This window comes from Seriola lalandi, unplaced genomic scaffold (assembly GCF_002814215.2).
Source record: "Seriola lalandi dorsalis isolate HSWRI2012SDOR001 ecotype SW California unplaced genomic scaffold, Sedor1 jcf7180002054537, whole genome shotgun sequence".
Lineage (NCBI taxonomy): Eukaryota > Metazoa > Chordata > Actinopteri > Carangiformes > Carangidae > Seriola > Seriola lalandi.
The window spans coordinates 1,052,271-1,070,249 of NW_019525090.1; the positions used below are offsets into that span (position 1 = coordinate 1,052,271).

At 38.7% G+C, this 17,979-nt stretch overlaps 3 protein-coding genes across 5 annotated transcripts in view; 2 read left to right on the forward strand and 1 right to left on the reverse strand.

Moving 5' to 3' along the window:
* The window catches only part of LOC111661141 (interleukin-18 receptor accessory protein-like), a 10,081-nt gene extending 8,198 nt beyond the window's left edge, over nucleotides 1-1,883 (forward strand). The window contains exons 9-10 of the mRNA XM_023414613.2: nucleotides 9-119; nucleotides 1,185-1,883. Coding sequence (XP_023270381.2) covers nucleotides 9-119; nucleotides 1,185-1,424 — 351 coding nt within the window. The 3' untranslated portion in view covers nucleotides 1,425-1,883. The remainder of the gene's footprint in view (nucleotides 1-8; nucleotides 120-1,184) is intronic.
* Nucleotides 1,884-1,885: 2 nt separating this feature from the next.
* Nucleotides 1,886-4,936, reverse strand: pcnp (PEST proteolytic signal containing nuclear protein). 2 transcript variants are annotated; one of them, XM_023414616.2, is made up of 5 exons: nucleotides 4,870-4,936; nucleotides 4,016-4,242; nucleotides 3,465-3,539; nucleotides 3,316-3,371; nucleotides 1,886-3,189 (listed from the first exon to the last, which is right to left on the reverse strand). In XM_023414616.2, exons 1-5 carry the CDS (start codon nucleotides 4,913-4,915, stop codon nucleotides 3,078-3,080), a joined length of 516 nt encoding a protein of 171 aa, XP_023270384.1. In that variant the 5' UTR covers nucleotides 4,916-4,936; the 3' UTR covers nucleotides 1,886-3,077. The 2 variants fall into 2 exon arrangements, with proteins under 2 accessions (XP_023270384.1, XP_023270383.1); XM_023414615.2 differs by having other exon boundaries at nucleotides 4,016-4,245; nucleotides 4,870-4,930.
* Nucleotides 4,937-4,945: 9 nt separating this feature from the next.
* Nucleotides 4,946-11,115, forward strand: stk16 (serine/threonine kinase 16). 2 transcript variants are annotated; one of them, XM_023414614.2, is made up of 8 exons: nucleotides 4,946-5,050; nucleotides 5,399-5,524; nucleotides 5,847-6,066; nucleotides 6,154-6,287; nucleotides 7,120-7,207; nucleotides 8,121-8,249; nucleotides 8,366-8,487; nucleotides 8,992-11,115. In XM_023414614.2, the coding sequence occupies exons 2-8, from the start codon at nucleotides 5,439-5,441 to the stop codon at nucleotides 9,128-9,130; spliced, it is 918 nt and encodes a 305-aa protein (XP_023270382.1). In that variant the 5' UTR covers nucleotides 4,946-5,050; nucleotides 5,399-5,438; the 3' UTR covers nucleotides 9,131-11,115. The 2 variants fall into 2 exon arrangements, with proteins under 2 accessions (XP_023270382.1, XP_087032283.1); XM_087176157.1 differs by having other exon boundaries at nucleotides 5,000-5,088.
* Nucleotides 11,116-17,979: the final 6,864 nt, after the last annotated feature.

Here is a 17,979-nt window from a genome sequence, read left to right on the forward strand (position 1 = left end):
CAGCATATACAAATGATGTGGTCCTTGCAATACAGAGAAGCCAAATGCTTATCTGTCTCCTGTCAGCTGACTATCTCTGCAACAGCAATGCTGTGTTTGTACTGGAATCAGGAGTCCAGGTAGGCTTATATTTCAGGGAAAGTAGAATACTTATGCCACATTCATTGCATGTTATCATAATTTTTGTTTTTGACTTGTAAATAGCAACATCCAAGTCATATTTACGATTGTGAAAGTGTCGGGAAAACAAACAAATATGGAGGCCTTACATTGTACAGTGTAATTAAGCCCAAGTTTAGTGGATATGGGTTTACTGTATACTATCGAGTATTTCAATTCTGACCAAGTCTGTAATCATACACCCATTGTAATGCCGTGAATGCTCTTGAGTCATTAACAGGGGAAACTTCCCCATCACCACCATGCATCACATATAATGTAAATGTAGCATAGCCAGAATCCCAGTTGTAAGTGTTACTTTGGATGGATTTACCAAATGAAAATTATCAGTCCTTTTAAGTTCATTTAAGTTTTTGCTTAAGTTGACACTTGCCCATTTTGAGACAGTGAGCTTCCTCAGCAGTGACTATGTTTGCTGCAGGTCTGATGGTGATGACTGGAACTCCACAAAAAAGAATTGAACCACCTCCTCTGCACACAATCCACTGGCGCAACAATCCTACTTTTAATTTAAAGTGAATGCTTTTAAGACAATACTTGCAGATACCCCGTCTGCCATTATATAACTGGGAGGATTTACATTTTTACCCCATTATGTACACATTGTATACTTTACTGTCTGAATTGTGGTTGGCAGTAAAGTATACAATGTGTAAATTATTATTTAGTATTTTTTCTACTTTCCAGCCTTCCATTTATTTTTAGTTACATATGACTAAATAACAGTACCCATTTTAATTTGTCCTCTGGTTTAATTTTAGCACTTTCACTGATGTAAAGTGAAACCAGCAGCTATGTTGATGATGGGAAAATCAGTTTGAAAATGTGACGTAGCATAAGCCGCAAACAAAACCACTCGTATCCTCTGATTTAGTACAAATTCTGAGTCGTAATGAAAGGTTAAGTTTGTCTTGATGATGATAAATCAGTTTTAAGTGTGAATTAATTTAAACCACTGGTTTTCAGTGTTCATTAATGATTTGCTATTTGGTCCATATCTTTAGGCTTTGCTGCAAAACTCTGCCTTTAAGCTCCTGCTAATACAGACCAATAGAGAGTCAGCATCACTCATCCAGCAGGACTCCCCACTGCCCACACTGGTTCAAAGAGCGTTGAAGGTGCTACCGAGTCTGAATTGGACATCAGGCAAACCTTCCAGAGCCACCCACAACTTCTGGAAGTCTTTGAGAAAGGCAATGCCCGATCACAGAGTGAATCTGGTATCACTGATGCAGGACCAATGATAACACTGCATTTTTTTTCCACGTGTCTACATATATGTATGTGTATAGCATATTTATTGACTGTATAATATAGAAATGCAGCTTCGGTTAATGCACTGTTAACTGAAACTGCTCAGCCATGTGTCAAAGGAAAACCCCCATGATGATAGTAAGTAACGTGTCATATTCAAATGTAGGGAAAAAGTGAGTCACCCTTCATACCAAAAATAAACATTCACTCACCCCTGTGAAACAATCAATCACTTATCAACTCAACAATTTGAATCATAAAGGCAACGACTACAAAAGATATAGGATTTGTACATGGACTTTTTTTTTTTTTTTTTTTAAATGGACGCTATTAGTAATTGAAGAATAATAGAATCATAGATATCAGCCTTTATCTGTTTGTATATTAGTATCAAGTACAACAAACTTATATTGTGACGTGTAGTTCAGCAATAAACATTTGACACAATATATATGATCCAAAATGTTTTATTTTCTTTTACTGTGTTCAAGAGTTATGTTTGATATAACAGGTCATAGCAGTGGATATAGATGTAATTTATTTAGGAAATTCTGCACAACATTGAGGTAACCCAGAGGAGTTCAAAGTTTAGATTTTTGATCAGGGGGATTTCCCAAAAATAGTTTCAGGCACAGGAAAAGTCACTGAGGTACAACATTTATCTAAATTAAAAGGATTGGGGCTATATTTATGAAATGTGGGCTTTCTGATGTTAAACTGGCAATGAACAAAGTTTATAAATGTACATAGTCATTGCTAACCTATATTTTAACCACTCACATATCATCTGATGTGACCGTTACCAGCACCCTGGTATCCATGTCATGACCTTCTCACAGTTGTCAAATAAAAACACATTCAGTTCTTCAGTTGTGAACATAGAAATGAAAACAGACACATTCCCACAGATAGTTTGCCAGATTCATTGAAACGGAAAGAAATCAGTGTTGAGTCAGCCAAACCAGAAATACTGGCACAAAGCTCAGACATAAAACAAAACCTAAAAATCAAAGAAAAGGCTGCCTATGAGGTGGCACAGCTGGTGAAAACACAGGGTTGTATATTGATGTTGACAAACTAAATGAAAGTCTAGTCCATGCCCTGCTTGCTCCACACGTTAACATAACATTCAAAATCACACTCCCACTTGTGGATTTAAAAATAAAACATTATCACACTTCTATGTACATTTTTACACAAATATTAGTCAGGTCAAATTAAAAGCTTGCTCAGGACCACACTTAACCAGCTTCACATAGGAGCAAGCATGTTGTAAAAGGGGCATGAAGGCTCTAAGATGCTAGATTTTCTCATTAGCCAGCAAAAAGCAACTGCAGCAAATTTAAGACAGTTTTTGCAATACTCTGGCTAATTTGTTTGTCCTATCTCTTCATTCTGCACCTATTATCACAGGGGCCTGGTGTCTCTCCTCTCAGTTAGCATCAGCCGGTAGTGGTTAGACATGTAAACATGAGTTCAGACAGAGTATCATGGAGAGGCTAACATAATTCTCTATTGCATGTCTGCAAACATGAGAAGTTGTCAAAGCTGAGGTTACGGGGAGGAATCATGTGAGCCTTCATAGATATCTCTGTTTAACCTAGACAAAATGATCCATTAGTGACAAAACCTCTGGTAGTCATTTACAGTTTGTCTGCTTGGGCCTTCAGCTTCCTCTCCCAAAGTTTTTGGTGATCAGAGAATCCTTGCTTGCCCTTGTTGAAGGAATTAGGTCCCGCAGATGTTGGTGTCTCCCTGAAAAGATAGGAGATTAATCCCTTCAAACTCAAACAGAAACATGTAAGATGATTACTTGCAATGTAGCAATTAAAAAGCTAAGGAAATAATTATTAGGTACATCATGTATGTGTGTCTATTTACCTGCCAATGTTCTTCATCCTCATCTTTGCTTCTGGGGGCATCTCCTCGGGTTCACTCTGCATGTCAAGAGAAAGTTACAGTCAACCTCTGCACATTTGTTATTTATACATTTATACAAACATTCAATTACTGTGTGCAGGCGCACTTACATCATCGTCTTCGTTAAAAACAGATGCCAGCCCTGCCTTTTTTGGAGGCAGTGATGGTACAGGTTCTTTGGGTTTCTAAAACAGGTTGGGGACATAAGATTTAGGGAAACAAAATTAAACAACACAACCAGAATCACACTTCTTCACAGTCTTCATAACATGCAAAACAAAAGCCGAAAATCTTTGAAGTTGATAAGTTTAACTAGAAAATATTTGGCATTTTTACTTGATAGCTGACTTGAATGATATATTTATTAGTTCTATCAACTGACTCAAGAATAACTCAACTGTTTTGGCACCATGTTGACAGTAAGAGTCAAACGGTATGCATCTGTGACTGTTAGGGATTTTGGTCTTCATCCTTTTTGGGCCTCTCTTGAGGGGTGTGCTATGTGAATTACTTCTTTTGAGTGTCTGGTAGCATTATATCCATGCCCTAACTTTCATGTTATGGTGCGTGTCCGTGTAGATATACCACAGTCTTTGATACAGGTTACAGTTACTTTTACACAGTCTGTGAAAGCAGTTAACAAGCATTGTTACACACTCACTGTTGCTCCAAGTTTGATAGATATGGGGTTTGACTTCTTCCCCATCTGACTGCTCATGCTAAAGCCTATTTTGGAGACTTTGCAGGGTGCTGGTGGGTCTGTCGAGGATTCATCTTCATCCTCTGGTGTGAGATGCTGGGATGTGCGCTTGACTGCAGTCCCCTCTCCACCCACAGTGCTAGAAGAGACAGGCTTAGTTTTCACTCTGCCTCCCTCCTCCTGCGGCCCTGCTTGAGGCAAGACAACTCACCAAGGTGAACAACTGTTTTCTGTGAACTGGAGAATAATAAAAGTTCCTAGCCATCAACGAACCAAAGGTAACTTAGGTTCCACTTTGCCATTTAACTTAGTGGTTTATAAGTCCGCCTGGGGACTGTGAGTGCAGACACTATCTATAATATCAAGGTTTACGTTAACTTACGAGAACTGTATGCAGGGTCTGAAAGCAGATAAAAGTAACATTGTTAACCTGCAGTAACTAGCTTTGGTCAACTACTTGCACACTAGCTAGGCTGACGCCATGTTAGAAAGCTAACAAGAGACCCGTCTGCTGGAAGCAAGTCTTTGCTTTATTACCTGGCTAACATTAGCAGTCACTTTAGCCCAGTGGTTACAGCCAGCCTAACTTTCATAGCTACATAGATAATGTTAATACGATGTTAAGTTGCTTCGCGTTAGCATTAGCTAGCCAAGGATACAGTTAACATTACGTTAGCTTTGTGAAGTTTTACGATTGTTTCCTCTGTTTGATGTTAGTTGTGGCTAATTTTAATAGGTAGGCAACAGATCAAGCTAATGCCAAACACTGTTTATTTGTTAAAATTTTTTAGACGTTAAAACAGCTCAAATATCACCTCCGTCGTCGGTGCAACCCTTGCGTTTATGCTCGTAATCCGCCATTATTGTTCTTCTCCAACTCGTCGGCAGATGTCGCTAGTCTCCTCGAAGCGTCGTGCACACTTTATATAAGAAGAAGAGCATGGGGGAAGTATGACAGCAGGCTAATGGCTAACTCGATAAACAGAGAGCGAACTGGTAAGACAAGAGCCATAACGACAGTGATTATGCTTTTGGTATGTTATGTTTAGCTGCCCATTATGCTAGATAATTAGTTATAAATTTAGCTCGCATTAAAAATCGATGTTAATGTCGCATTTTGGCCAATTTAGCCTGGAAGTTGTTAAGCTCACGTCAACGTTAGCTAACCTAACAGTTCATCTGTCACTTTGTGAAGTGTGTTAACATATGTTTTTTTACAATAGCCCAGTATCTCGCAGTGTGCTTTAAATAATTAATGTTTTTAGCTAGTAAGTAACATTATATCTGTCAATGTATTTCTTTGACTGTTTCTCAAGTAACTTCTATTTGCCCCTTTTCTTCCAGGCCCTTTAAAAGCTTCGTGTTAAACAATGAACCAGTCAAGATGGGACAGACCCTGTGTATATGCTCCCGTGGCTCCATCACCATCGATAACAAAAAATATTACTTTATCCAGAAACTAGACGAAGGGTAAGATGACGTGTTGTATATTTTATACTCTATTTAACTTAAACTTAAATGTGGTGATATTTTGTAGCTAGTCAATTAGTTAATAAATCCCATAAAAAGACTTTTGTCTGTGGAACCAAATGAAAACTGTATGTTTGTGACTCGTTTTTAAAGACTGACATTTTCAGTAGGAACAAATGGGGCATGGGGCTGAGAACCACAGACAGACTAGGGAAATTGTGAAGTACGGAGAGATTCATTGTTGATATTGGTCTTTTCATAGGATCCTTTAAAGCCTAATTTGGACTAATATGCTCCACTCCACTCTCTGTTCTCTTTTTAGTGGGTTCAGTTATGTTGATCTGGTTGAAGGGGTAAAGGATGGGCGCTTCTATGCCCTGAAGAGGATCCTGTGCCACGACCGTGAAGGTCGCCAGGAGGCTCAGACAGAGGTGGAGATGCATCAGATATTTAATCACCCCAACATCTTGAGCCTGGTTGCACACACCTTTGTTGATCGAGGAGGCAAGAGTGAAGCCTGGTTACTTCTACCTTATATTAGTGTAAGTAGTTGCAGCAGTTATTATGACAACAATAATCTTAAAGGGAAATTGTCTGACTCTGATATGTTGTTCTGTTTGTGTGAACAGAAAGGCAGTCTATGGTCTGTTCTGGAGAAGCTAAGAGACAAGGGGAGCTCAATGCCCGAGAAACAGATTTTGCAAATTTTGCATGGCATCTGCTCTGGACTTAAGGCTATTCATGAAAAAGGCTATGCACACAGGTAATCTTTCTCCACATACATACATACATACACACACACAACACAAACATTTACATGCATTGGACCAAGGAAAAAACTCTTGTGCTGGTTTGTAGTTCTGCACCAGTGTCTGTCTCGAGTCGAAATGATTTGATTTCTGGAAATCTGCACTCCCTGCACAATGACAGAAACTGATCTATGGGGACTCAGCCATTTGGAAAATTAATTATCGTTTTCCATGGATTCACCCAAACAATTTTCGTTCCTTACTGCTTAAATCACTGGTTGGCAAGAAGCACTTGCAGCATATGTCTCATGACTTTGATTTGAAATACTATGTTAATTTTAATACGATGAACTCCCATATTTAAGTTTAAAAAAATGGTTTGTGAATCAGAGAACACATGGAAAATAAGAATAACTAAGGGAAACATAATCAGCAGCAGAATTAAATTCGGTGTGTTTCATTTTATGGTTTGAGGTAAAAAATGACTGTGGACTATGCACCTTCCCAGTCAGCACTTAATACAGAATACCTGCTCAAGATTAGCTGAGGATAGTTTGTACGACTTTATATCCCAATGAAGGTTTCCTATAAAGGGTGGTTGTTCTTTCACCTTGTGAAATACATTTACTGTGTATGACCAACGACATTAAACTTAACAGAGAAATCCAACACAGTTAGGAATTTTAATGTGAGCCTAGTCAATGAGATACTGTTTGCCAGACCATTTTTTAACATTCATGTTATCATTTACTCACTTTGACAAATGCTAACTCTTATGTGTTCCTTATTATATTACCAATTTACAGACATCTGAACACATGCCATATATGTGCTATGATTTGACAGAGATCTGAAGCCCACAAATGTGCTTCTGGATGAGGATGACAGGCCAGTTCTGATGGACCTGGGCTCTATGAATCGTGCCAGGATTGAGGTAAGGGCAAAGGGACTATTAAAGAGTTTATAACATTTTACTGATCACTTTATAAGCATTGATATTATTGATTTAACGCCCAAAGCCCAAATTGTTTTAATTGGAGTCTTAGGTCAGTCAACCAAAGCAAGATGTTGTTTTGTTTGTAAGGTTCTACTCTTACTATATAAGAGCAAGTTGCAAGTTGTCATGATCACTTCCATTATTTTATCTGTCAAAATTAAAAGTAAATTTTTAACATTATCAATTTGTCTCGAAATTTAAGAAATGGGTTATAGAATTAAAGCAAAGTGATGCAAGCAAGCTAAGACAAGTAGTCTGCAATATCGGGTAATGTCCAACTCCAAATACCACAACATTTAGTGGCAACTCATCAAGTCCCTGTGCAGATAATGTTTATGAGAGTGAATACTCAATTTACTTGACATTGTTTGAGAAAGAAGGTCCAGATTTCCACCTCTAGATGGCACAGTAACATTTTTAATGCCACAAATTGAAAACATCAGATTAGAACATTATATTGAACAGCCACTGGATATTGTCAATCATGTATCAGAACACATTTTATAACATCCTAGGTGTTTTGTGATGATTTGTGGTGCTTGTAGCACTGAATGTACCCCTTAAAACACTCGTATTTCACACTGGGCAATCTGCTGTTTTTGGTTTATCTCTTAACATTACTGACATCATTACAGTAATTAAAGACTTTGTCAAGCTAAAGGATAAGTATTAACATATTAGTCATAGGTTGCTTAACTTACCTGCGGAGCATCACTTACATATCCAGAAAGTGTGTTGGTTTTTTTTGTGCTGGTTTGGCTGTGTTTTTTAAGGCTTATCTTCTGAACATTATGTCCTCTGAAATGATCTCTACCCTGTGAAGACTTTAATAAAACTGAATTTATTACAGGTTAGAGGTACTAGAGAAGCCATGACCATACAGGACTGGGCTGCCCAGCGGTGCACCATTTCCTACAGGGCTCCTGAACTCTTCAGTGTAGAGAGCCACTGCATTATAGATGAGCGCACTGATGTCTGGGTAAAGCCTTATATTCTTCATTCTTCAGTGTATATTATGCATCTTGTTTTCTTAAGTGACTGTGGATCATTCACTGACTACTTTTTCTCATCGGCTGTGGTCTTCCCTTACTCCAGTCACTTGGCTGTGTGCTTTACTGCATGATGATGTTGGAGGGACCATATGACTTAGTATTTCAGAAGGGGGACAGTGTTGCCCTCGCTGTCCAGAATCCAGTGGTCATCCCACAGTCTTGCAGGTGAGTCCTCAGACTGTAACAATATCTTCCTGTTTAACTTGAAGAAAGTTTCCCATTGATTTATCAGTTACGGTTACTGCCTAGGATAGTAGTAGGAACAAGTTCTGCCATTTCTTCCATTGAGAACTTTAGGAGAAGAAAAATGTTATAAATGTTAGTGCCCCAAAGTAACTTTAGTTTAAGTTTAATAGTCTGAATTGCCAATTGCTGTACAAACTACTGAATGTAGTTTAATTCTATTTTTTACTGAACAAAGATGTAATGTGAAAACACAGGTTGTGTTCATTTTTTTTTTAGTTAAGGTTATTTTTGTTGTGTATGAACTCACCCAATTTCCTGTTGTTTAATTTGTGTAAAACAAACAATTCAAATTAATAATGATAATTTGATTTGTGTTACTGCCGTATGTTTGTGCTCAAGCTTTAAAGTCATTTATTAAGGTTTGTATACCTGCACACTGATCAAATTTAGTTTGTCCTAATTTGGTGTCTGTCTTGTGTCCAGTTACTCAGAGGGCCTGCAGATCCTGCTGAGCTCCATAATGGTGTCAAATCCCCAGGAGAGACCAAACATCAATTGGGTTCTTGACCAGGTACAGGACCTGCAGAGTCGCAGCCCCAACACCCACACCAACATGGTCTGATCTTGCACGGTGCACTAGATTTGGGCTCTTGAGACCTTTGCACACATAAATGAACCTCTCTTATTTTAGACCTGAAATTATTCCTTTTATTTATTGACTTCAGTGTAAAAGCCTAGGTACAGACTTTCACTCAGCTTGGGGAGCTTGGCAACAGTGTGAGATTTTAGTTTGAATGATCCAATCTAGCCTGCATATCACACTGGACTCTTGGAATCCTTATAAACTTACCAAATCTGAAAGGCCTTAAATCTATTTTGACCCTGAAATGAGAGGATTTTGGAAAGGGTCAAATGTTCCTTCTAACAATGAAGTGGCTTTACCTTGTAATCTTAAAGGGACAGTACAGCATTGTAAAAAATACACATATTCGCCTTCTCCGAGCGTTTCATAGGAAGATTGATAACACTTTCATGTCTGTCCATTCATTGTGAAGCTGGAGCAGCAGCCTGTTAGCTTAGCCTAGCATACAGACTGGAATGAGGGGTAAACAGCTAGCCTGGCTCTGTCCAAAGGTAACAAATTCCACCTACAAGCACTTCTGAAACTCTCTAATTCTCATGTTTGTCTAAGCTGTACAAAAACCAAACTGTAAAAAAGACAAGTGGTCAGTAGTTCTAGAGGGTGCTTATGTGTAGGGTTATTGTTTTACACATTAGTGTTTGTATGGATTAAACAAAGATTACGTCTTGATTTGTTGGCTTTATAGGTGCTAGTAGGTGGATTTTGTTGCCTCTGGTCAGCAGCTGGCCAGCTGTTTCCCCCTCTTTCCAGTCTTTATGCTAAGCTAAGATAACAGGCTCCTGGCTATAGTCTTTGCAAATATGCATATTTTTAGTGTATTCTTTTGTCTTTAAATAGTAGTTTTGATTTTTATTTTTTTATCAGAAAAGGGATAACATACATGCTTTGTTAGACTTTCCGGTGGATGAAACTACCTGAGGTCAGTACATATCAAGATTACATTACCTTCTAAGAGGAAATATGGTCCAATTCCCTTTACCTTTTATCTCAGTTCCTGAGTTTGGTGTGTGTAACAACTTGTAGTTGCATGTGTGCTGTAATCATCAACGTATAACTTTGCCTTTAGCTTTTCTCTACACTGTCACTCACACTGGAAAAGTTAAGAGGCAGAGTGCTCCTCACCTGCAATGCTGCATTTGAACACACAGAGGTGCTCAAGTATCACAGTCTCCTGCTCCACATACAGATGTGGTGATTGACCATGTTTTTGTCTGTACAGTTGGTAATGTATGAATGAGTTCTTACTGCTAACACAAAAAGAAAAGAAATCAAAGAGGAGGGGTCGGTGTTGTATTACACAACTTAACAATAGAAAATGAACTCACAAATGTTTTTATTAACTAAGTCAAAGTTGGTGTCATATTTGCCATTGCAGTGTAACCTTTTTTACTTCACTTTTCACTGTATTGTGTTTTTAAACAGTTCTTTCCATTCCAGCTATCCTTGTGTTTAATTCTGGGTTTCCTGTCATGTGTAAACATTGTCTGACACTTTTGTTCTCTCAGGGTTCACCCACATCTCAAAGAATCAGATGGTCTTTCCTAGTAGACCTAAATGGTACCTTTAAAACTATTATTAGATCAACTGAAACCTTGGGCATTTAAGTTAAGATTTATGCTTTTGTGACTCTGTAATGTAGTGATATTGGGCCATATTACAACTGAGAAAGGTCCTTGATAGTTATATGCAGTTAATTGTTGGAATGGTAATTGACATACTGTTTAAATATATTATCTTTTTAATGCTGAGTTTGGATATGTCAAATGACTATGAATTTTTTGTGTAGTTGTTAATGGCGAACTAATACTGGTATCATGCTGCTGGTTAACTAAGCAGTTTTTTAAGTGTAATGGTAAAGTTCAGACACTATAATCAAGAGTGTGTTATTTGATGATTGAGAATTCTGTTTAAATTATTTTTCATCTCTTATTCTCTGCACAGGATAAATAAATGTTAAATATGAAGCACTGTGGACACAGTTTTGAATATAATTGTGAAATGAAACAACATCCAATATATCGTATTTAGTATTCGTTGTAGGTGAAGCAGTACCCAAATACAATTACTTGTACCACGTAGTCATCCAGATGCACATAATATGGCCAAAGGTATTTGAAAACCACTTGTAATTAGTGAATTTGGGTGCATCACACACATAACCTTGAAATCTCAGCTGACAAACACTTGGGTCATCCTGAAGAGATTAAAGAGCATGAAGAGTGTCACATAGAACATCACCATCTTTCCAATTAGTCAGTTAATAATTTTTTTGCCCTGCTGTCACTGATGGAAGAAGTATTCACATCCCTTATTCAGGTAAAGGTAGTAATACTGCAATATTAAAGTATCCATTATAAGCAAAAGTCCTGCATTGAAAATGTGTTATTAGCAAAATGTATATAAAGTATCAAAAGTTACCCCATAACTGTTGCACTATTATATATAATGTTACTAGATTATTATTTCTGATACATTAATGTGTAAGTAGCATTTGATTGCTGTAGTTGGTTGACATGGAACAAATTTTAACTATATTATACACTGTTAGGTACTTCAATCTATAATCATCGTATTTTATAACCTAATCTTATATTTTGCATGTGATGTAATTAAAGCTTAATTTCTGCATTCTCACATTTACCCCGCCCTCCCCCAATGTCAGCTGGGATTGGCTCCAGCCCCCCCACAACACTAAAAGGATAATAATTTCTGCATCTGAAATTACACATTATTTACAGCCATGTGTGTAGGATGCAAAGCTACACCATAAACCACAGAGTACTAGATATGGACAATGGCCCAATCACGTAGTAGGATGCATGCGTCTAGTGTTAAGGGGATGCCAGCAATGCAGGACATGGCTGAACTAAAAGCCAAAATCTGTGCTGTAGTTACTATTAAGCATAAAGCCCCTTTTAATCTGTAAAATAAATGTCGTGGACTTAAAAAGTTCAATGTTTTTCACTGAAATGTTGTCGAGTAGAAGTAGAAAGTTACACGAAATGGAAATATTCAAGTACAAGTACCTCAAATTTGTATTTAAATACAGTAATGAAGTAAGTGTACTCAGGTTAATTCCACCACTGGCTGCTAGATTTGCTCCGGTCAGCTGTGATTGCTGTTCCACATTATGGCGTGATGTCTGGAAGCCACAACACCTCAGCTGTGAAACGATGGGCCACAAAAGCTCAGAAAATGAGACCACAGAGTTCTGAGGTATGTAAAACTCATTGGTTGTCTGTCAGTAGGCTACTTACTACCCAGTTCCAGACATTTATGACATGTGTTTCCATGGCTGAGCAGTGGCACTCAAGCCTAAATTCACTGCATGCAGTGCCAGTCGTTGAATGGAGTGGTGTAAAACACACCACCATTGGACCCGGAAATGGTTTGAAGGTGTTGTTGTGTTGGAACGATGAATCATGCTTTGCTATCTGTCAGTCTGATGGATGAATTGTGGTTTGGTGGATCTCAGGAGAATCTCAGAAGCTATCTCTTTGAATTCATAGTGCCAGCCATGAAGTTTGGTGAAAGAGTAATTAACGTTTATTTCCAGTAAAGGGAAATCTTAATTCTGCAGCATGCAATAATATTTTAGATAATAGTGTGCTTCCAACTTTATGTCAACAGTTTGGGGGGAGACACTTTCCAGTTTTAGCATCAGGGTGCCTCTGTGCCAGGTTTAGTGCTTACGAACTTGTCGGGCCTGCACAGAGCCCTGACCTTATATCCGAAACCTTTGGAATGAACTGGACCATTGACTGCAAGCCAGGCCTTTTCACCCAACACCAGTGCCCAACATCACTAGCTAATTAGCATCCAATCTTTCAAAATCTTTTGAAACTGTCTGAAAAGATTGGAGGCTATTATATCAGAATATAATGTGCAACTGCTTGGGTGATAAATTCGGCCATTTAGAGTTGCAAAGATCACTACTTGTGACATTCATGCCTTGGGAATACATTGTGCACTCAAACACCAACAAACGTGTCTCATGTATTGGTGATGGTTGAGTCAAGAGAAGTGACTATTTTTAAGTGTCGTTTCTGAGTTATTCAGGTGTAACACTCTTAATTTAGAGCTTTTGAAATAACAGGCTAGTTTTTTCAGTATTAATGCACTTTCACATTAAATGAGAAATGCTTCACTTTTTAAATGAAGTTGGCTCAGTCTCAAATTAATGGACAAACGAGCACAACCTTCATCTGAAAGTATTGAGCACCGGTGGCTGTTCTCTGCGCCTCTCTGTGTGTCTGTGTACGGATTTGTGCAGACATGCTTGAAAACAAATATCAAACTGCTCATGTAGCTGGATTTACAACCTGTACGTCCACTCAGATCAGCCAGATGTCACATTTCACTGCTGTCCCAATTACTTTCGAAGGTAATTCCTACCTTACCAGGCACAAACGCACACACTCAAATGACCAGTCATAAAGTATACACAACATACCACATATTTACAGTGCAGATGCCCTTCTATACACAAACACCCTGAGGATTCATTACACTTTAATTAATGATATCCCGGCTCATTTCTTCCTCAGGCCCACCTACAAACCCCAGACTCCCCTGGGACTTGGCTCAGGACGGAGCTGTGTTTATGGGTTCAACGTGCCCACACATACACACTCACTCACTCACTCACTCACTCACTCACTCACTCACTCACTCACTGTCGCTCTCCATCCCCACTTTTTTGTATTCACTATCATTTGCCTGTGAGTGCCTGAAATGATGTCATACAACACAAGCGCAAGGTCAACTCAATGTTTGCCTACATTTTAGCACCAATTTCATGCTTTTGCTTGTCATTCAGTTCGGCATATCTAGTGTGTGTGTGTGTGTGTGTGTGTGTGTGTGTGTGTGTGTGTGTGTGTGTGTGTGTGTGTGTGTGTGTTTCATTTGTAACCCAACCCAAGTCCTCAGACACAAACACACTTTAGCTCTCACACCATAAACCATCTACAGGCTTTATTGATTTGGCGATGAATCAATTAGTGAATTATTTAATTAGCAAAGCATTATGGGTCAGCACAGAGCTGCTCCCACCCTGCAGTGCTCCTAGGTCTCTTTAAATCATTTAACACATATGTTTGAACCCCATGTGGGTGTGAGCATGTAGTCGTATTTGTTCAAAATGACCATACAAAAAGTTTCCGAAATACAGTGAATTCAGATATGATTCCAGTGAGACCTTTTAGAGTCGCCCAGTAAAGTTTCTGTTGTTACTTGCCAGACGAGGGATCTTATTTCTTTAAAGCTTTATGTGTACAGACCCGGAACTTTTGCTGTCACTCAAGTCCAAATTAGCCTTGGCTGCAGCTGAAAGAGGGAGAAATATGGACATTACGTCTACCCCAGTGAGTGGATGAGTTATGGCTTGTGTTCGTGATCGGGGGGTTCTTTCCGTCCAGGAGCTTTCTTTGTGCTCATTAATTCATGGGAGTGTTTGGGTTAAAATGCATAATGAGTTCATTAAGGGGGATTGGCGTAATCAGTAAAGGTATTGCCTTAATTACTGGCACAGGGCCAGACCTATCCGTTCTCTGTGAGATCAGCAACCCACCCTGTCCACAGAGCTCACTAATTTAATTAAGTGTACAAAATGCTACACCCTAACGTCGCCCTTGGGGGCAATTATGGCACTGAAGATTGAAAGATCTCCACCGGGGGTATTTTACTTACTGGCAGGAGATTGCCTGTGTCAGTTAGCTGATTGCATTGATTATATTGATTTGTAACAGCTTTTCGGGTAATTTCATCTGCAAAGGTGAGAGCAACACGTTGGCCCAGGGACTTTTTATTTATTCTTTCTTTATTTAGACCCTGGACTCTTTTGCCAAGTGATTAGATGAAATGGAGCTCCACAATAAGTCTTTTAAAGTGGGAGTTGGGGAGGCAGGATCGATAGTTTTTATTTGCCGTATAAGGTCAGTACAGGTTGGATGTTATGAATTCTTTTAAAGGCATCACAACTCTTTCACCTACAGTGGAGATGCATGGCTGTGCTGAGACAGCAAGAAAGTGGCTTAACAGGCAGCTAGGACAAGATCTTTAGCTCATAAGTCGTAATCTAGTGTTCCCTACCAGTATGGATACACACTAGAAAAATGCTTGCATTTTTTATGAGATACAATCTATTAAAAATTGTACTTTCAGCCAAGGTTCATTCAGTTCAGCAAAATTGAAAAAGAAATGTAGAATCCATTAATTATATATAATATACCACTGCCGATATTTTTAAATGAAGCCAACAATAACCAATATAGAAATTTTACACAAATTTCAAGTGTTACTATAAATATGAAAAAGAAATAAACATTTTTGTCACGGTTCTTAAAAGAGAAAGTGTCTTAAATAAACTTTCAACTGAAATCCACACAAGTGAAATCATGGTTGGGTTATGGCAGCTTTGCAGATTCTTAAGGTAGTGGTTCTCAGTTCTGGTCCTCATAACTCATCCCTCAGTTTACTTTCCCTTCAGAAATATATGCTCATATATAAAAAAAATAAATCAGAATATGCTTGATTGGCCAAGTATGTTTATCCAAACAAGGAATATGACTTTAGTTTCTATTGTTTATGAGGAAGACACACATAGACATATAGATACTTTAACAACACATAGGCAGTGTTTGGAGCAAGATCACTGAAAATAAACAAAACGTAAGCAAACTAACTGGTGAATACACACCATTTCTCTATTTGCTTTTGTGGCACAGATCCTTATGACATTTTTGTTTTATTTATTTCAAGCATTTTCTTCATTGGCTTGCATTTTCTGAACTTTCAGTGCGAGAAGAGTTGAGGTCTCTTGGCCACTGTAGAAACGTGTCTGAAACAGCCTCTATTCTGCCAATTAAAGAGAGAAATGTGACCCAACAGATTAGTTTTAATTACAGGCCTTTAACCTTTGCTAAGCGTGTCAAAGGCAAAAGGAGGATAATAGTTTGATGAGCAGTTCATCAGAGCTGATTAAGAGGATGGGATGACAAGATAATCCAGAGGTGGCATGGTCATTAACGATGGCCAAAGAAGAGCAAATTAGCTGATTAAACAATTTCCCGCCCCAGCCACAATACCAAGCAGGCAGAAGGGAGGGGCTTCATGAGTGATGGATGAGGAGGCGTGGTGGAAGTGTTTATGTCGCTTGCCAGTAGAGTTGTCACTGAATGAGTGAAGTGTCTTCATCAATTTAGAGCCATTACCATGTCAAAAGGAGAGGATGGTGCTTGAAGGAGGGGAACAGACTGGGGGAGGAGAGAAGCAGAAAGCCCATCTGCATACTACAAGCTTATTCATTTCCACACACACACACATACACACTCCCTACTCCTCCAGCCCCTCCCCCCCTGGGCAGGCCAGTTTACCGTAAGGCTGTTTAATTTTCCTGAAATAGGGCTGTGACAGCTGTGTCATGCTGATGAGAAGAGTGGCAGCCTGTCGCATCTCATCTATCTCAGCTCTGATACTGCTGAACCTCTTCTTCCTTTGCTGCCTTCACCTCCTTGTGTCTCTTCACTCTCTTTCTGAGACGTCAAATGTTTTCTTCAAATAAACGCAACAGTCCCAGTCTGTTAAACTGATGTGTGTGTGCGAGAGTGTGTGTGTGTGTGTGTAGGGGAGGGGCATTGATTGACGTTGGAAAAGGCCAAAAGTAATAACTGGGAGCTGTTTTTTATTTCACCTGCATTGATTGTTATAGGTCTCTTTATCATCTGACCTGACTCAATTATGCCAATTGGATAGCACAGTGACACTGTGAGGCTGTGGGGACAGTAAAATGAGATGCAGAAAGTGAAAGGGTGTGTGTGTGTGTGTGTGTGTGTGTGTGTTTTTGAGAAAGGTGGAGTAAAGATGTAGTACATGAGTGTAGAAATAGCTTGTTGGTAGAATATGCATCACTTAGGATGTATTACTCTGCAGAGAGAAGGACAACGATTTAAATGTTAGTGATGTTATTTCCAGCTGTCAGTCATGTCAGGGTGCGATAAATGTGAAGCCATTACATAAATGAGATGTTGACGTGACCCTCTGTATGCTTGAATGCAGACACACACTAGCATCTCTTTAGTTTTATGCAAATGGAATACAAATGTAGAAAATGACCTGAATCCCTTCTGTCAGTTGTGACAAGGAACTGTTTGTTTGTGCATCCAGAGCGTCCAAAAGATTTTTTTCGAAGGCAACCAATCTAAACTTTATTGTCCAATAATGCTTTTTTTTTTTCTTTTTTTGCAAAAGTTAATGTAAAAACCTAGTGGCTGGGATTGTGTTTACTGGTATTTGCATTTAAATGACTTCACCTAATAGTTCTGACAGTCATTCACATTTTATAGTGTGTTTACTGAATGTCTTTGCCATCGTGATGATCAGTGTGAAACTTGTCCAAAAGTGACATTAGAAAACTGTCCTGCATCTGTCAAATTTTTGACTAAGTGTCTTCCAGTTTGGTGACCTTCATACAGCAGTTTCGGCTTCATCAGTTAAAGAAGCTCTTTCCAGAACATCTGGAGCACGTACAATTAAACACAGTTTATACAATTTCTGCATTACATTCGAAATAGCTGTCACATAGTAAAGTGCCATTCTGTCATGCAGACAAAGAAGAAAGAGACTTTTCCTTAGAAACTGCTAGAACCTTTAGAAAATGTTAGTAAATACACTAATTATCTGCCTTTTTTACGATGGACTTCATCAGTGATGCGTGTGTTGAAAGAACAGTGATTGATGGAGTAATCATTTGGCATTTATTACTGCGTTGTGAGATACTTGATACTTGTGTTAATAAAATCGTAGCTGTGATTCACATATTACCAAACTCA

Bases quoted from the DNA above. Each gene is read 5' to 3' on its own strand.
- stk16 (XM_023414614.2), top strand. From the start codon at position 5,439: ATGGGACAGACCCTGTGTATATGCTCCCGTGGCTCCATCACCATCGAT. The intron at 8,250-8,365 runs GTAAAGCCTTAT...CCCTTACTCCAG, and splicing joins ATGAGCGCACTGATGTCTGG to TCACTTGGCTGTGTGCTTTA. The intron at 8,488-8,991 runs GTGAGTCCTCAG...TCTTGTGTCCAG, and splicing joins GTCATCCCACAGTCTTGCAG to TTACTCAGAGGGCCTGCAGA.
- pcnp (XM_023414615.2), bottom strand. From the start codon at position 4,915: ATGGCGGATTACGAGCATAAACGCAAGGGTTGCACCGACGACGGAG. The intron at 4,246-4,869 runs GTGATATTTGAG...TCTTGCCTCAAG, and splicing joins GGGTTGCACCGACGACGGAG to CAGGGCCGCAGGAGGAGGGA. The intron at 3,372-3,464 runs GTAAGTGCGCCT...CTTGACATGCAG, and splicing joins TTTTTAACGAAGACGATGAT to AGTGAACCCGAGGAGATGCC.